General features: G+C 29.3%; 1 protein-coding gene and 3 non-coding genes across 4 annotated transcripts in view; all 4 read right to left on the bottom strand.

Moving 5' to 3' along the window:
* Positions 1-18,375, bottom strand: part of LOC111686232 (phospholipid-transporting ATPase ABCA3) — a 47,561-nt gene that overhangs the window by 14,188 nt on the left and 14,998 nt on the right. Inside the window, exon 2 of the mRNA XM_046946079.1 lies at positions 354-725. Within this exon, the coding sequence (XP_046802035.1) occupies positions 354-565 (212 nt within the window). The 5' untranslated portion in view covers positions 566-725. The remainder of the gene's footprint in view (positions 1-353; positions 726-18,375) is intronic.
* On the bottom strand, positions 14,316-14,410 carry Trnay-gua. The gene is made up of 2 exons: positions 14,374-14,410; positions 14,316-14,351 (listed from the first exon to the last, which is right to left on the bottom strand). It is a non-coding gene; the product is annotated as a tRNA-Tyr (tRNA).
* On the bottom strand, positions 14,685-14,780 carry Trnay-gua. The gene is made up of 2 exons: positions 14,744-14,780; positions 14,685-14,720 (listed from the first exon to the last, which is right to left on the bottom strand). It is a non-coding gene; the product is annotated as a tRNA-Tyr (tRNA).
* Trnay-gua lies at positions 18,118-18,217 on the bottom strand. The gene is made up of 2 exons: positions 18,181-18,217; positions 18,118-18,153 (listed from the first exon to the last, which is right to left on the bottom strand). It is a non-coding gene; the product is annotated as a tRNA-Tyr (tRNA).

The raw sequence follows: 18,375 nt of genomic DNA, 5'->3' as shown, positions 1-18,375 counted from the left end.
AACTGAACTAGAACTGAACTAGAACTGAACTAGAACTGAACTAGAACTGAACTAGAACTGAACTAGAACTGAACTAAAACTAAACTAGAACTGAACTAGAACTGAACTTGAACTGAACTTGAACTGAACTAGAACTGAACTAAAACTGAACTAAAACTAAACTAGAACTGAACTAATACTGAACTAGAACTGAACTAGAATTAAACTAGATCTGAAATAGGACTGATCTAGATCTGCACCAGATCTGAACTTTTTTTAATAAGTTTGAGAGTGCGATAAAGTTCATATGAAAAAAAATCTTAAAATATATTTTAAAAGATTAAAAATTAAAGAATTTAATTAATTTAACTTACTCGAATAAATTAAGATTACTTATATTTTGTGGGTTATAATGGGTAATCGGTTTTGGTTCGGCCACCACTAATGTGCGTACTAACACCAGCAGTAAGGAGAAAATGGCCGGCAAAAATAATTCGATAATAAGTTGCCATTTTTGATTCCATTGTAATAGCCAATTTTTCCAGAGTAATAATTTAAACTTTTCCCAACTAGTAACTCGCACCATTTTAGATTTTTTTTCTTAAAAATTTACTAATTTATTAAACACTAAAAGATGAGACATTAAGATTCTGTAAGATAACGATGGAAGAAGTAGAAAGAGTGATATTTTATGTTTAACAATTCCTTTGTGTAAACCAAATGAGAATTTTAAAGATGTTGAAACACTGTAAGAAAGAGAAAAAAGTAAAAAGTTAATGTTTATGTTTATTTATATTTTACAACATTTCTGTGCAACTTCTTAATGTTTTTTTTTTATTTTTATTTAGAGTGTTAAAATTATCAATATATTATTATGTCATTCTTTTGTTTTTATTAACAGACTGAATATTTCAGATAAGATTACTATATAGTATATTTTTAGTGTACCCTAATTGTTTTTTATACTTTTGACATTTATTTAGATAATGTTTACTAAACCATTTACAATCTTTACAATCTAAAGTGTTGAAAGAAACATTGACATTTACTACAAGTTTAATGTTATTTACTACAAGTACAATGTACGAATAAAATAATCGTTAAATGCTCAGTAATTGATAAAATTTATTTTATTAAAAAAAATTGTTAAAAATACATTTTTATAGAATTTTATCTTTAAATACTTTCAATATTTTTTTTTGGTATAAAACATTTTCGTCAAAAATATCTATTTATAGAGAATTTCCTTTTAATTTTTTTTATAGAGAATATTCGTAAAATTTTTTTTACAAAATATTTTTGTTATAAATCTCTTGTTATAAAGAATTTTTGTTATAAATCTATTTTTACAGAAAATTCTTGTTAAAAATTTCTTTTTTACGGAATTATTTCGGTAAAAATCCCTTTCCATCAAACATTTTAGTTTAAAAATATCTTTTTATAGAAAATATTAGTTAAAAATATGTTTTTATAAAACAATTTTGAAAAAATGTCTTTTTTTTAAGAATTTTCTTTAAAAAAATTTAACAGAACGTTTTCGTTGAAAATCTCTTTTGTTATAGAAAATTTTCCTTAAAAATCTCTTTTTTATAGACAATTTTAAACAAAATCTATTTTTATAAAAAATTTTCAATTAAATTTCTTTATTATAAAATCGCTTTTTATAGAAAATTTTTAATAAAATCTCTTTTTATAGAAAATGTTTTTTTTAATAAAATAATTTCGATAAAAACTCTTTTTTCTAGAAATTTTTATTTAAAATTCTCTTTTTGTAGAAAAATTTATTTTTATAGAAAATATTCGGTTAAATTTTTTTTATAGAAAATAACTTTCATTTCATAAAATCTCTTTTTTATAGAACATTTTCGATATAATCTCTTTTTTAATAGAACATTTTTCACAAAATCTCTTTTTTATAGAACATTTTTTATAAAAACTCCTTTTTTATAGAAGCCAAGCCCCATATTGAAAGTGTTCACCTGAATGTCAAAGTACTTTATGAAATATTTAAGGATTGTAGCACTAATAGTTTCTAAGATATTCGAATTTTTCTATTTAATTCATGTGGGGGGCCACACCCCCCAATTCCGCGCTTTTTCTCCAAAATGTTCAGATGAATATTAAAGCAATTTGTGCAAAATTTGAAGAATCTAGTTTTATTAGTTTCCACGATAACCGACATTTTGTAATTAATTCATATGGGAGGAGTCAAGTCAAAGTTATTCAAGAAAATCTTGAAGATTCTAGCTCTAATAGGGGCTTCAAACTCCCCTAATGAAAGTCCGCCCCTTTTTTACCAATTGTTCAGCTAAATTTGAATAAGCTAGCTCTATTAGTTTCCCAAATAAATGAATTTTTGTATATTTCATATGGGTGGTGTAATGGCCCCATCCCCCATTTACAGTCCCCAAACTTTTTACCCAAAATGTTTACATAAATGTTAAAGTTATTTGTGCAAAATTTTAAAATTCCAACTCTAATAGTTTCTCAAATAAGCATTTTTTACTTAATTCATATGGGTGGTGCCCCCTTCTGCTTGCCCGCCTCTTTTTCCTAAAAAAAAAACATATTGACACTAAAGTGATTTCGACAAAATTTGAGGTTTCAATCTGTTATATTTTCTCAGATATACTGAATTAATATTTTCTTCATATGGCGGACGCCACGCCCACAATAGCCATTCCACCAATTTTGTCCAAAAATATTCTTATGGATGTCAAAGTTGTCCATACAAAATTTGAAGACTATAACGTTTGCTTTATCTGAGATATGTGACTTTTAACACTTATTTTGAATATGGGCGTGATACTTTAAATTTTTAAGTAAAAAGTATGGATGTCAAAGTTGTCTATACAACATTTAAGGACTCCAACTTTAGCAATTTTTGACATATTTGACTTCTAACACTTATTTTGAATGTAGACGTAAACGGCGCGAAATTTAAATTTTGAATTAGAGTTCTTTCCAGACATACAGGAACACACTGTAAAAATACATATATAGTAGACCATCAAAAATTTTCTATTCTTATGGAAAATTATCGATAAAATCACTTTTTTTAAAGAATGACAAGTGACAAATTTTCGAAATAAAACTAATATTTTATTGAAAATTTTCTAAAATAAGTTTTCATAAAGAATCTATATAGAAAATTATCGACAAAATAATAAAGTCTAGTAATTTTTGTTTCGTAATTTTATTATTATTGTCTTATTATATCCTACACCACTATAGTGGGGAGGGTATTATACGTTTGTGCTGATGTTTGTAACATACAAAAATATTGGTCCAATACCCACCTTAAAGTATACCGATCGATTCAGAATCATTTTTTGAGTCGATTAAGACATGTCCGTCCGTCCGTCCGTCTGTCCGGCTGGCTGGCTGGCTGTCCATGTAAACCTTGTGCGCAAGGTACAGGCCACAATTTTCAAGATAATTTGATGAAATTTGGACCAAGCATGTTTTTTGGCACAAGGACGAAGCCTATTGAAAATGGTTGAAATCGGTCCATTATTTCACCTAGCCCCCATACAACCGTACCTACCGATTTGAACTTTTTATGCTATAATTACGTCAAATATTCTGCTATATCTCTAAAAATTGGCATAAATAAGTTTTATATAAGTATAAATGATACTGCAGATTTTCGTAAGGATCGGCCTATATTTGACCCTAGCCCCCATACAAACCCCCCTTCAAAAAATGACTTAAACGTCTAAAATTGACTTGTAACCATTTGTATCGCAATGAAACTCAACAAAACTAACTTTTATTTAGAAATATATCCTTTTCCCAAATTTACCGAGGATCGGCCCATATTTGACCTATATAAAGCCTCATTTAGAAATTTTAGTTTTTTATCAATAAATGGCTTAAATATTTTGGAATTATGGTAATATTCAACATAAAAGTTTCTTTACAAAAAATAAAAATTTTATAAAAGTAAAAATTGTAAAAATATACTCATGGTGTAGGGTATCATATAGTCGGCCATGCCCGACTATACTTTCCTACTTGTTTTTATTGCTTTATTGCCAATTTCTATTTCGCATTTCGTAAATGATAAATTTCAAATCGATATTATTTTTCGTTTTCTTATCTACATTTACAAAATGATCCAAACATTATCGCTTTTCTACGAATATATGTACATATGTAAGTAGGTATATTAACAAGTTTTAGAGTACATATTAAGGCTAATCACAGTTGGAAAAAACTCTGTGTTTATTTAAGAAAAACATATTTCAATACTAAAATTAAAAAAGTTCTTCTCTATATATGGTAAATCTCTATTAATGGTAAAATGGTTGAAAATTTCTTGTATATAGGAAAACAAGTAAGAGTTCTATATTCTGCTGTGCCGAATCTTATATACCCTTCACCACGGTGTTTTAAAAAAAACAGTCAGTACCAAAAAGTCCTCTTTTATATAACTTACTTCGGGCTCAGCATGCATAATTTCAATCTCAATTTTTGATGAAATTTTCAAAGGTTGTCTCGGATTTTTGCTCATATCTCCGTTATTTATGGACCGATTTTGCTGATTTTAAAAAGCGATCTTCCTGAAAGCATGTCTAACAGAATTATTGAAGATTCGGATCTTGCCGATATGTGGGGTCCTCTAAAAACTGATTTCAACAAACATACAGACAGACAGATAGACTGACGGACAGACAGACGGACATGACTTAATCGACTCCGCTATCTATAAGGATCCAAAATATATATACCTTATAGGATCGGAAAATTATATTATAGAAATTACAAACGGAATTATAATCTTATATTTACCCTTCTCACGTCCCCCAGGGGGCATGTTACCTTGGTGAAGCCTCCACCTTGGTGTTATTGCAATCCCGGTGAATAAGAGGTGGCCAATACCTCTAGTCTGGCCGGGTCTCAAAAATTGGTTACAATTTACTGCCTGGCATAGATTGAAAAGAGGTCAAACCAGAGCTCAGCATAATCTGGTACTACGGGTGGCCAGTTTCCCGCAGGACTATGTCCTGGCTGCTCAGTTGGTTAAGGTTTCTTCGGGATCTACGTAGTGGCTGCGGTCAAATCCATACAAAAATTGCCACCTGAGTTCTTTATTGAAGTATTCAGGGGCGATGGTAGACCGTTGTTGAAAGTGGATGAAAAAGAACACCGTGGCGTAGGCCATCATGCCAGGTACTTACGTAAAGCACTCGACATTCATACCCTACTCACGAAGGTGAAGGGTATAATAAGAATTTTACAAAAATAATAGTACATATTTAGAAAATAGACAAAAATGTTTTATTATCGGATTAGATGAACATTCTTTAATGGATTAACAAAGTATTTTATGTTTGTCTTGGATACCAGATTTAGTTGCAAATAAAACATTCTAAGAACAAATAACTAAATTAACAAGTGTAAATGTATAGTCGGTCATAGCAAACCACAGTCAGTATGTTAAATATGTGGATTAATTTTCAAATAATAAATCATTTAATTTTTTTAACTTAATTCCTAAATAATTTTACAAATTGTTGACCACAAAAAGGGATTTTTTACAGTAGAACTTACAGGGGAATTGGGGTAAATATGTTCCCTTGAATTGAACTAGAACTATACTAAAACTGAACAGAAACCGAACTATAACTGAACTAGAACTGAACTAGAACTGAACTAGAACTGAACTAGAACTGAACTAGAACTGAACTAGAACTGAACTAGAACTGAACTAGAACTGAACTAGAACTGAAGTAGAACTGAACTAGAACTGAACTAGAACTGAACTAGAACTGAACTAGAACTAAACTAGAACTGAACTAAAACTAAATTAGAGTAGATCTGTTCGAGAACTGATAGATATAGGCCTATCCATTTAAATTTTGGTAGAATAATTTAATAGTTTTATTGGTTTTTATAAGAGAATCAGCACAAATTCATAACACCCACCCCACTATAGTGGTGTAGGGTATTAAAACGAAAATATAGAATATAAGAAGCCAAAAAAGTGCTTTCTTTGACAATATAAACAATGGAAATAATTACAATTAGATAGAAAGCATAACATAACATAACAAATGTATAAATCTTACAAAAATTACAATTAATTTTGACATTTTATTCAAATAAAAAAAAACTATTTATTTGTTGTTATTAAACAAATTGACATGCTGTAGACACTGCAACCTTCCCACCTTTTTTAAAAATATACTAATCAATTTACTATATCAGCTATTTAATGGCTTTGCAATGAATTAACAAAAAACTATTAAACCTGACAATAAATTGGACATCATACCTGCTGATAAGGTAAAAATAATATAAAATATGTATAAATTTTGTTTTACTATTAATTTACTTGCCAATAGAATTTTTAGTTTAAAAGATAGCAAAGAATTGATAATATTACAAAAAATTATTAAAAAAATAGAAAAAAAACAATTTCAATCATCTTTAATAATTTATGCTTGAACTTCCAATAGAATAAATATTGACATTTTTTATAATGAAATTTCAAAATTAAATTGGATCTCCGCATACATGTTATACAGTTAATGATAAGAGATCATTGTCATGATCATTTATTATTATCATATGCAAGAGGGAAATTATTTAAGATTAACTAAACTAAAACAATTTTTTTATTTAAATTATAAATCAGACAAACAAACATTAAATTAAAATTAAAATCTCTTTTTAAACACCTACAGCACATTAGTGTGGTGGGTAATTTCGTTTGTGCTTTAAAGTACTTTTAAGTATACCACCAATCGACTTTAGATATTTTTCTCAGTGCATTAACCCATTTGCGTCCGTCCGTCTAGCCGGATGTTCAGGTAAACCTTAAGCGCCTCAAGGTACACTTCGAAATTTTCAAGATAATTAAAAGAATTTGGATTCAAATTCTATTGGAAATGGTTAAAATTTGTCCATTATTTCACCTAGCTTACACATAAGAGAAACTCCCGAAAAGAATCTACTTGTATCTTAAATTTCATAAAGACCTTAGATTCCATACAAAATTCTCTTTAGCAAATAACTTCAATGTCCAAAATTATTTACTAATAATACTAATAGTAATAAAGGGGAGTTTGTATGGGGGCTATGGTCAAATGAGACCCGATCACTGTAAAAATTAGTAGTGTCATTTATTCTGTTTTATTTTTTCTATAAAACTAAGTTTTGCAGATTTTTGCTGACATAATAGAACATTTAACGTAATTATGAGTCTAAAGGCCTGATTCGGGGGTACGGTTGTATGGGGGCTAGGCGAAATAGTGAACCGATTTCAACCATTTTTAATAGCGTTCGTCCTTGCACCAAGAAAAGAGTATGTGTTAAATTATCTTGAAAATTGCGACCTGTAGCGTGCGCACAAGATTTACATGATCACACAGACAGACAGACGGACATAGCTAAATCGAGTCGGAAAGTGATTCTGAGCCGATTGGTATACTTTAAGGTGGGTCTGGAACTAATATTTTTGGGTGTTACAAACATCAGCACAAACTCATAATACCCTCGCCACTACAGTGGTGTAGGGTATAATAAATCACATTTAATATTCATAACTGGTGAAGGGTATCATAAGGTCGCCCACACGCGACTATGCTTTCTTTTGAAGGACATTTTGTGATTAAATATGTTTATAAAAAATTTTAGAGAAAATTATTCTTTGTTTTAAGAAAATTTTATATAGAACATGTTCGCTAAAGTCTATTTTTATGGAAAATGTTAGATAAAAATCTCTTTTTTATAGAAAATATTCGATAAATTCTCATTTTATAGAAAATTTTTGGTTAAATTTTCTTTTTATAGAAAATTTTTCGTTAAATTTTGCTTTTTATAGAAAATTTTTCGTTAAATTTGCTTTTTATAGAAATTTTTTCGTTAAATTTGCTTTTTATAGAAAATTTTTCGTTAAATTTGCTTTTTATAGAAATTTTTTCGTTAAATTTGCTTTTTTATAGAAAATTTTTCGTTAAATTTTGCTTTTATAGAAAATTTTTCGTTAAATTAAGGTTTTTATAGAAAAATTTTCGTAAAATTTTCTTTTTATAGAAAAATTTTCGTAAAATTTTCTTTTTATAGAAAAATTTTCGTAAAATTTTCTTTTTATAGAAAATTTTCGTAAAATTTTCTTTTTATAGAAAATTTTCGTAAAATTTTCTTTTTATAGAAAATTTTCGTAAAATTTTCTTTTTATAGAAAATTTTCGTAAAATTTTCTTTTTATAGAAAATTTTCGTAAAATTTTCTTTTTATAGAAAATTTTCGTAAAATTTTCTTTTTATAGAAAATTTTCGTGAAATTTTCTTTTCATAGAAAATTTTCGTGAAATTTTCTTTTCATAGAAAATTTTCGTGAAATTTTCTTTTCATAGAAAATTTTCGTTAAATTTTCTTTTTATAGAAAATTTTCGATAAATTTTTTTTTATACAAAATTTTCGACAATTTTCTTTTTAAAGAAAATTTTCGATTAATTTTTTTTATAGAAAATTTTCGACAATTTTCTTTTTAAAGAAATTTCGTTAAATTTTCTATTTATAGGAAATTTTCGATTAATTTTTCTATTTATAGAAACTTTTCGATTAATTTTTCTATTTATAGAAAATTTTCGATTAATTTTTCTATTTATAGAAAATTTTCGATTAATTTTTTTATTTATAGAAAATTTTCGATTAATTTTTCTATTTATAGAAAATTTTTGATTAATTTTTCTATTTATAGAAAATTTTCGATTAATTTTTCTATTTATAGAAAATTTTCGATTAATTTATCTATTTACATAAAATTTTCGATAAATTGTCTCATTTTATAGAAAATTTTCGAGAAATTGTGTCTTTTTATAGAAAATTTTCCTTTAAATTTATTTTTATAGATTTTTTTTAATTTCTTTTAATAGAAAATTTTCTTTCAATTTCTTTTTATAGAAAAAGAAATACATATTTTGAAGACCCTGAAACAGAAATATGCCACCGGATTCAAGTATCTAGGACGTGATGTTATTCTAGAAATAACATTCCTCATTAACATTGATTAAAATTTTCTAAGAAATACCATCTAGGAATCATAGATACTAGCCAATGCAAAATGATCGGCGGTGCATTTAATTTTGGATGGCGGCGGCTAAATTGTCGTCTGAATTTATATTTTTCTTCAAAAAAATTTGTATAATAAAACTTATATAGAAAGTTCGTTTAAATTGTTGAAATTATTTTCTAAAATAAATGTGCAAAATATTGCAGCCAGCCGCCGCCGATTCCAGCAGTTTTGTCTATTATCTCAGTTAGGAATTTGAGGATTTTTGGAATTTTTTAAATGGTGCAAATTTTAAAAATCTATGCTTTGCCTTAAATGTTGAATCAAGGTTTATATAATTTTAAAATAAAACTATTTCAAATTTTGTTTAACTAAAGTTCAAATGTAGATATTATAAAGATGTCAAACAGGTGTTAAATTTAAACAAAGACTTTTCAATTCAAAAGAATTCTTTAACACTAATCACAGTACTTACTATATTTTAAGTCGTTTTAATATTTCACACCTTTAATGGTTTGTTGATAATTTTAAAATATTTTTTTCTTTTTCGTTAAGTACAATTAACAAATAATTTTAGTAGTAAGTATGTAGTATGACTAATTATGATGTTTATACATTTGTTATGGTGAATAGAGATAAACAGGTATTAATTAATTGAATTGAATTGGCACAAATACGATTTTTTTTTTCTTTTAAATGTCCTGGCACTTAAAAGTGCTTAAAAGTCAGAAAAAATCCGTTTTAAGTATCTTTCTTTACTGTTTTGCGTTTATTGACCGTTTATTTTTTTTTAACGCGTCGAAACGTTTCGTAGCTTATAGAATTCGTAACTGAGTAAATTTATTGATAAACTCTTTTAGTTATTATATTTTTGTTTTCAAATGGTCGTTTTGGGGTTTTCTAATCAATATTTTTATTTTGCTTAAAAAGATAACAAACGAAATTTATTTCGCATTTATGATAAAAAAATGCGATTTTTAACTCGTGTGAGAATTTTTTCTAAAACATGAGTATTCAAACGAATTTCTAACACTTGTTAAAAGTATATGTTTCTTTGAGGAAAATCTTAGATATAGATTTATAAATAAATATAATTATTGACTGATATTGTTATTGTGTTTTTAGGGGAATAGGGCGAATTCGTTTGAGTATTTGTTTACTTCAATATTTTGTTAGTTATTTTCTATTACTCGTGACATTTAACGAGTGTTTTTTTTATATTCCCCAGCACCCAGCAAAGTTGAAGTTCGATATTTTAGTTTAGAAATATGTGATAATTTATTTTTTATCAAGGCTTCAATATATTGCAGTAGTATATTTATAAAAGTACTTTGTTTTATTAAAAAAAAAAAATTAACAATAAAAAGCTATTTTTAATAGTACTTGTATAAGCGTATGGATAAAATGTTGACTCAGACGTTTTAAGGCAAGTAGTCAGTCAATTTAAAATGGAACCAATTTTATGATAATTTTTGAAATAGGTTACGTGGGTTGCTCGCTATTTGGCGAGTTCTCTAGGAAGCCTAGTAGTTCTTAGAATTGAGGGAATGCTTTTCGATGACTACCTATCTCAAGAAGGCATGTAGATAACTTCAAATGCGACCAATTTTATGATAACTTTTAAAACAGTTTAGATTACGTGGATTGCTCGCTATTTGGCGAGTTCTCTAGGAGGCCTAGTGGTCCTTAGATTTGATATTCTCTTTTGTTAAGGGAATGCTTTGCCTTCCGTCCCTACTTTCTTTGACTATCTAATTCCGTGAAAACCAGCGGGTATTTCTAATAAAACTAATCATGTTTACTAGTGATGCTTCTCTAAGATAGTACAGATAGATCATTAAAAAGAGCTCTACCATGATAAAGTAGTTTGTGCTCTTGTAAAGCTGTGCAATCTCCTAGAAGGAGTTGTATAGATTCCTCCTTTTCTTGTTTAAAAAAAAACTTCAAACTTTAAACAGTGGGTAGCCCATACGTTCCGACATACAGTCTGCAGTAATTTTACCAAAGAGAAGCCTAATCGAGTTCTTACTAAAAGACAAAAGAGTCATAGTCCTATACATTGTCAGAGTAGGCTAGAACAGTTTTAATATCAAAGTGGTGATATTTGATCGCCTGAGTTGCGTCTCATTCAAGGCCCAGTCATTTTTAAGACATTTCAGATCAGACCAGAAAAGAGCTCTACCAAGATAGAGTAGTATGTGCTCTTGTAAAGTTGGGAAGGTGTTGCGCCGAATCCCCTTTTTTTCGTTTAAACAGCTTCTACAGTAGCTGCAACGTAAGTTGTCCGACAAACCTTTGTCCAATCATACAGTATCCAATAATTATGCCAATGAGAAGCCTAATCGAGTTCTTACTTATAGACAAGGAAGTCGTCGTCCTATACATTGTCAGAGTGGACCAGAGCAGTTTCAATATCAAAGTGGTGTTATTTGATCGCCTGAGTTCCGTCTCATACAAATCCCAGTCATGTATTAGTTTTGTTTAGGCCACAAGAGAAGTATGAATATACCTTTGTGCAAGGCTTAACTCTAGGGACGCTCTTTTGATTCATCAGATATTTCATTTCCGCTGATACCCTCATGTCCTGGAACCCACGTCCACTTAACATGATGATGTGTCAGTTGTTACAATGATTGAATACAATTGAAAAGACATTTCGACTTAATAATAATGGAGCTTTTATTTATGCAAGGCTGTTCAAGTATATATGTATGAATAGACTTTCGGATTCAGTTCCGGGGTTCTTGTCGCGTCTTTATAGATGTCATATACATATCGCTGCCTGAAGAATTGTACAGGTGACGGGTAGTCGAAAAAAAACAGTAAAATGTAAAGTTTTTCGGAGAAGATTCCCGAGTCCGTGTCTGTCTTTAAGCCATCTATGAAGATTAAGATCACGTCATCCCTTAGAACAGATATGATGGTGCAATGACCATGCTTAGGTCCGCTCGACTGTTTAAGTCGTATAGCAGTAATGCTTCTGATGAACATATCAAGGGGATTTATATTTAGCAGCGTCTCTCTGGAGCTCATACAGTTAGTGATTACAAGACATGCTAATCTTTGGGCTTTTTTAGAATAGAGCTATCTGAGAAGATTAAGATCACGTCATCCCTTAAAACTGTGTTTGCGGCCCAATCATATCTTATTGTCATTCTGATCTTGAATGCCCCGCTCCATAATTGGCCTGTCTTTCTTTTGTATGATGTTGCCATGACCAATGCGATTATGCCTAAGTCCGCTCGACTGTTTAAGTCGTATAGGAGTAATGCTTCTGATGTATATATCAAGAGGAGATAGTCTCGACCAGAATAGATAAGTGGTCTTGGTATTTACCACTCTTAACCCAACAAGAGTTACGTAGGTCAATTTAGATCTTATGACCGTGGTGTACATCCAGTGCATAATATATTGTTTAATACCCCATCTTTTTCCAAAGGTTTTCTTATATATTAGTCACATATAAAAAGCACATAGTGCCTTCTTCATTTGGTTTTGTTTGAGATATTCAGAATAGTATCATCCAAACGTGGTGGTGGTCTGAATTCTGGTATTTTCTACCTTCTGGTAAAAAGAATCAGGTCGATTTTGGCAGGGTTGTCACCCAGACAGTTTTCTGTAGCCCATAAGGTTTTCTTATATATTAGTCACATGTAAAAGACACTCTCAGCAGGACATTCCACGTAAGGTTAGAGTCCAAAAATTGCCAAGAAATTTGGCTTTGTTTGAGATATTCAGAATAGTGCCATCCAAACGTAGAGGTCCGAATTCTAGTATTTTGTAACTGTTGTTGAAAAAAAAAACCAGTTCGATTTTGGCAGTGTTGAAACCAAGACCATTTTCCTGGACCATAATAGTAGAATGCTGAGGGCTGATTCCATGAGTTATTGTAGATTGAAAGCATATCAGCATATGCGATTACTTTAAGTCTGAAAGGGATTTTATTTACGACAAGACTCCACAAGAGTGGAGAGATGACAACACGTTGTTGCGTTCCCCTTTTCACAACTTTCCTTGCTTTGCCAATTAGAGTTAATGGCCATAAACTTGAGCATGTTCAATTTCAGTCCAATTTTTTATCCACTGATCAACATCTATATGTTTACATGTTTATGATACAAAAGACATTCCCTGTGCCTAAGAAAGATGCCATAATATACTATTTTATGCCCAGTGCTTTCTCTATAGTTCCGGCAACGTTATGTTAGGCTCTCTCCACCAACCCCCCTTTAAGATATGCATGTTGTGCCTTAAACCTCTTGATCAGAGATACAAGCCGATGTAAAATGATCGGCGACGGCGGCACAATCACTTTAGGTCGGCGGCGGCTAAATTGTCGGCTCAATTTAAACTTTTCTTCAGAAATTGACCTTATAAGCGTTTATTATATTGAAAAATCTCTGTATAATAGTCCGTTATAAAGAAACCTGTCTCTATATATGTTTTTCTGCAGAAAAATGAACAATTATAGTAGTTTTCACAATTTTAATATTAGCACAATATTGTGTGGCAACACTTTTCAATTTGCAATAATAATTTAAAATAGTGGCAAATCCGTTCAAATTGGTGAATTTATTTTCCGAAATACATGTGTGATTCCAATCTTTATCAGCGGCTACGTTTAAGCCGGCTTAGCTTTTTAGCCGAAAGAAGACGGCGGCGGCGCGTCGCGGCTTGAAAAATATTATAGGCGGCCAGCCGCCGCCTATTTGAGCCGTTTTGAGTGTTATCTCTGCTCTCGATATATGGAGCAAAAGTAACAGAGAAAACTCTTTACTTATTCAAAATCTTATTTAATCTCATTATCTGTTATTCTATAGAAAAATCTAGTTAACATTCCTTATGTACTTACTATTTAAATCAAAAAATATAGTATTGGAATAAGTAATATTATCTCCCTATCACGTGCCCAATTGGCCAAAACATAAACATGTTCAGGTTGTAAAAAAATTAAAAAAAAACACTTAAAATACATATTCACAGACTTTAAGAGATGTTATCGGTTTTTCTTTTAACTGATTGATAATGTTAACGTCCCCAAAGCCGTATGACTAAAAATGGATGATTCAGCAATTGGTTATTTTTATTACGCGAAAAAATAAACAAACTAACTATAACTAATAATGTTAAGTGGTATAAAATATATATTAATTAACTTGCACTTTATATTTAAATTTACGAAATGCAAAAAAAACTTTATTAGTCTGCAATAATCTAATCAAAAATGATTACTCAATGAAAATTATTTACAATATAAGACTTAAGTTATAAATTAAACTTAAGTTAAAAAATAAAAAATAATCATAAAAAAAATCCTTCGAGCCGGATTTGAACCAGCGACCTATGGATTTCTACTCAAGATTTAATAACTCTACAGTCCACCGCTCTACCAACTGAGCTATCGAAGGTGTTATTTTTAGAATAAAAGTTTTACCAAATTAAATACATCATTTATTACAATTCCTTTTATAAAATTTGTTTTACATGTTTTAAAATGTTTAAATAGTTTATATTTTATGATTAAAAACATGATTTGCTCACTTTAAACGATTTTAATTTAATCAGAAGATAATTTTTCAGTTTGAATATTATATTTAAAATTTTTGAAAAGAAAATCATTGTTTAATAAAGAAAATTTCCAAAAAAAATAACTATTAAAAGAAAATCCCAACAAAATATTAATCCTTCGAGCCGGATTTGAACCAGCGACCTATGGATTTCTATTCAGAAATTTTATAACTCTACAGTCCACCGCTCTACCAACTGAGCTATCGAAGGTACAGGCATGCGAATAATTTGATTAAAATTTCTTAAAACTATTTCTTAAAAAATCAAATAAAAATTATAAAATTAAACGAAAAATAATTAGACAAACAGATCAGAGATATCAGGTTCAAAACGCAAAATTGTTACGCAAAAAACTTAAACTTTTAAAAACGGTCGTTGATAAAATCATACTTTTCCGACCAGAACTGGGAACTAGTTTGCGTTATCTTATAAAGACAAAAACTAGTATTTGAGTAGTTATGGATATATTTCAAGTAACAATATGTTTTTTTTTAGAATTTAACCCAAAAATAGTTAGTTTTTTTGTCACATTTCGAATTCATTTGCTGTGAGCCACATTAATGGCCTGGGGAATGTGTCATAACCAGGGCAAAGGTTTCTATGCAAATTCATGTTTGTAGTCAGTAATAGGGTTCTATAGTTGAAACGAGAAGTCGACTTTTTGCATTTAGTTAAAAGTCGGCTTTTCGAATTTTTGTATTTAGTTAAAAGTCGACTTTTTGCATTTAGTTAAAAGTTGACTTTTCGACTTTTTGCACTTAGTTAAAAGTCGACTTTCGACTTTTTGCATTTAGTTAAAAGTTGACTTTTGGCATTATATGAAAAGTCGATTTTTCGACTATATTATTTTATAAATAGTCGACTTTTACCGACTTTTGACTTTTTTCGACTTTTTTAGACTTTTCGACTTATCGACATTTTTCGACTATTTTCGACATTTTTCCGACTTTTTGACTTTTTTCGAAATTTTTCGACTTTTTTCGACTATTTTTGACTATTTTCGACTTTTTGCATTTAGTTAAAAGTCGACTTTTCGACTTTTTGCATTTAGTTAAAAGTCTAGTTTTTGCATTATATGAAAAGTCGATTTTTCGACTATATGTATTTTATAAATAGTCGACTTTTTCCGACTTTTTCTGACTTTTTCCGATTTTTCCGACTTTTCGACTTATCGACATTTTTCGACTTTTTCCGACTTTTTGACTTTTTTTCGAAATTTTTCGACTTTTTTTCGACTATTTTCGACTTTTTTATGAATTTTTTTAACAAAGTCGACCTTTTGACTTTTTTCACAGACGATAGCCGAGTTATAGACTTTTTTGGAAATAAATAGTCGACTTCGACTTTTCGACTTTTTTCGACAAAAAGTCGGTTGTTCGATTATTCGAAAGTCGATTTATAGAACCCTAGTCAGTAACTAAAAATAACTTTAAAATAGTTTTCTTTTCGAATCAAAGTATCTGCTACAAAATGGTATCGATTTGTTATTGCATATTTTGTTATAAATGCATAAATTGCATATTTTTATTGCATATTTTTATAGCATATTTTTTTTAATTTTTCTAAAAAAATTGTTTTGTTTTCTCTGTATTTCATAATTTTACAAAAAATTTGGTATTTACATATTTAAAATTTGTTTAAATAAATATCAACAAATTTCGATTTAACAACAAAATACTCAGTTATATGAAATACAATATTACATAATTTTATTTAATTTTTAAACCCGCAGTAGTGCGATAGTTATTTTGAGTTTGTGCTGCTAATTGTAACTTTCAAATTATTTTTGTTCTTAAAGTATCAGCTCAGTATCAATTTTTGAGTCTAGACATCTGTATGTCCATATAAAAAGATAACTTGATGAAATCTCTGTCACGTCCAAAGAAAAATAAATATTTTTTGGTGCATATTTTTGACATTTTTAGTGCATATTTTCCCATTATATAGTGCATATTATAAGCGCATATTTTTAATTTTTTAGTTAAGCAATTTTTATGTTTTATATCTTTCTTAAATGCCTATTCTGTTCCTTTACAAAAAGTTGCAAAATTTATTTTAAAATGGCAAAATTTTAGAACAAAATGAAAAAAAAATTGAAATCAAAGATTTTGCGGCATCTGTTAACGTTATCTTATCAGTCTAATTATAGCCTACACCACTATAGTGGGTAGGGTATTATGTGTTTGTGCTAATGTTTGTAACAACCAAAAATAATGGTCCTAAAAAAGTATACAATGGTCCTATATAAGTATACGTCTAAGAATCATTTTCTGTTTCGATCTAGCTATGTCCGTCCGTCCATCTGTCCATCCGTCTGTCTGTGTGTCCATGTAAACCTTGTGTGCACAATACAGGTTGCAATTTTCAGGATTATTTTATGAAATCTGGCACATACTCTTCTATTGGTCCAAATTGAAATCGGTCCATTATTTTGTTTAGATTACATACAATCGTTCCCCCCGAATATGGCTTTTGTGCTCATAATTACGTTAAATGATCTATAATGTCAGTAAAAATCGACAAAACTTAGTTTTATAGAACTCTAAACGACTAAACGATTTTTGTAATGATCGGGCCTCATTTGAAACTAACAAATGCTTTATTATTTAAAAAATAATACATATTTTTAACATACTGACTGATATAAAGGGTATCATGTGGTAGGCCATGCCCGACTATACATTAATACTTATTTTACAAAGAACAATTCTAGAGGGTAAAATTCCCAAAAAAAAAATTTAAAGGGCTCTAATAAACATGTTCAATTTGCAAAAACATTTAAAAACACTTAAAATAATACATATTCACAGACTTTAAGTGATGTTATCGGTTTTACGCTTAACTAATTGATAAAGTTTACCTCGTTATATTTTTAACGAAAAAAAAATTATATTTATAACTTAACTTTTATAATTAAAACTTAAGTTAAACAAAATAAAAAATGTAATAAAATAATTCTTCGAACCGGATTTAAACCAGCGACCTATGAATTTCAACTCAAGATTTAATAATTCTACAGTCTACCGCCACCCATTTAGTAAAAAGATAATCTTAAGAATTCTAGTTCACATCCGGGTTTAAGTCTAGAGATATTAAAAGCTATTTATGCAATATGCCGCCTTCTTATCAAGGTTCTGTTTTACATAGATAGAGCCATTAGGTATCCTTAGATATAAAAACTAAAATCCTTCGAGCCGGTTTTGAACCAGCGACCTATGGATTTCTATTTGGAATTTTAATAACTCTACAGTCCACCGCTCTACCAACTGAGCTATCGAAGGTATATGTTATCGGAATTTTTATATATACAACTGTTCAAAACTTGACTTAAATAAAATAGGAAGGCTTTGACTTTCAACAAAGGTGAATATTGTGTTTGATTACTTAATAGTTTCAATCGATCATACTCCCTCGGGCAGCAAATATGCATTATTCATATTTATCAAGATCAAAACTGAATGCACTGCAATTAGGACAATTTTATAATCGGATAAGAGCTGTTCAGAAAATACTACTCAAAATGTTTTATTATTTTCTAAAAACTTAATCCTTCGAGCCGGATTTGAACCAGCGACCTATGGATTTCTACTTAGAATGATTTTATAACTCTCTACAGTCCACCGCTCTACCAACTGAGCTATCGAAGGTATAGACATCTGAAATTTTTAATTGAATATAGTTTAAAATTACTTTACTTAATAAAGGATTAAAAGAGAGATTTGTATTCCAAAGTATATGAACAACTAAATAGCTCAAAATCTTTTTGCTAGTAACAACCAAAGTCGAGTCATCGAGGGTCTTGAGA

The sequence above is a fragment of the Lucilia cuprina genome, chromosome 3, assembly GCF_022045245.1.
Source record: "Lucilia cuprina isolate Lc7/37 chromosome 3, ASM2204524v1, whole genome shotgun sequence".
In the NCBI taxonomy this organism is placed as follows: Eukaryota; Metazoa; Arthropoda; class Insecta; order Diptera; family Calliphoridae; genus Lucilia; species Lucilia cuprina.
This window is presented reverse-complemented; position numbering and strand designations above follow the sequence as displayed.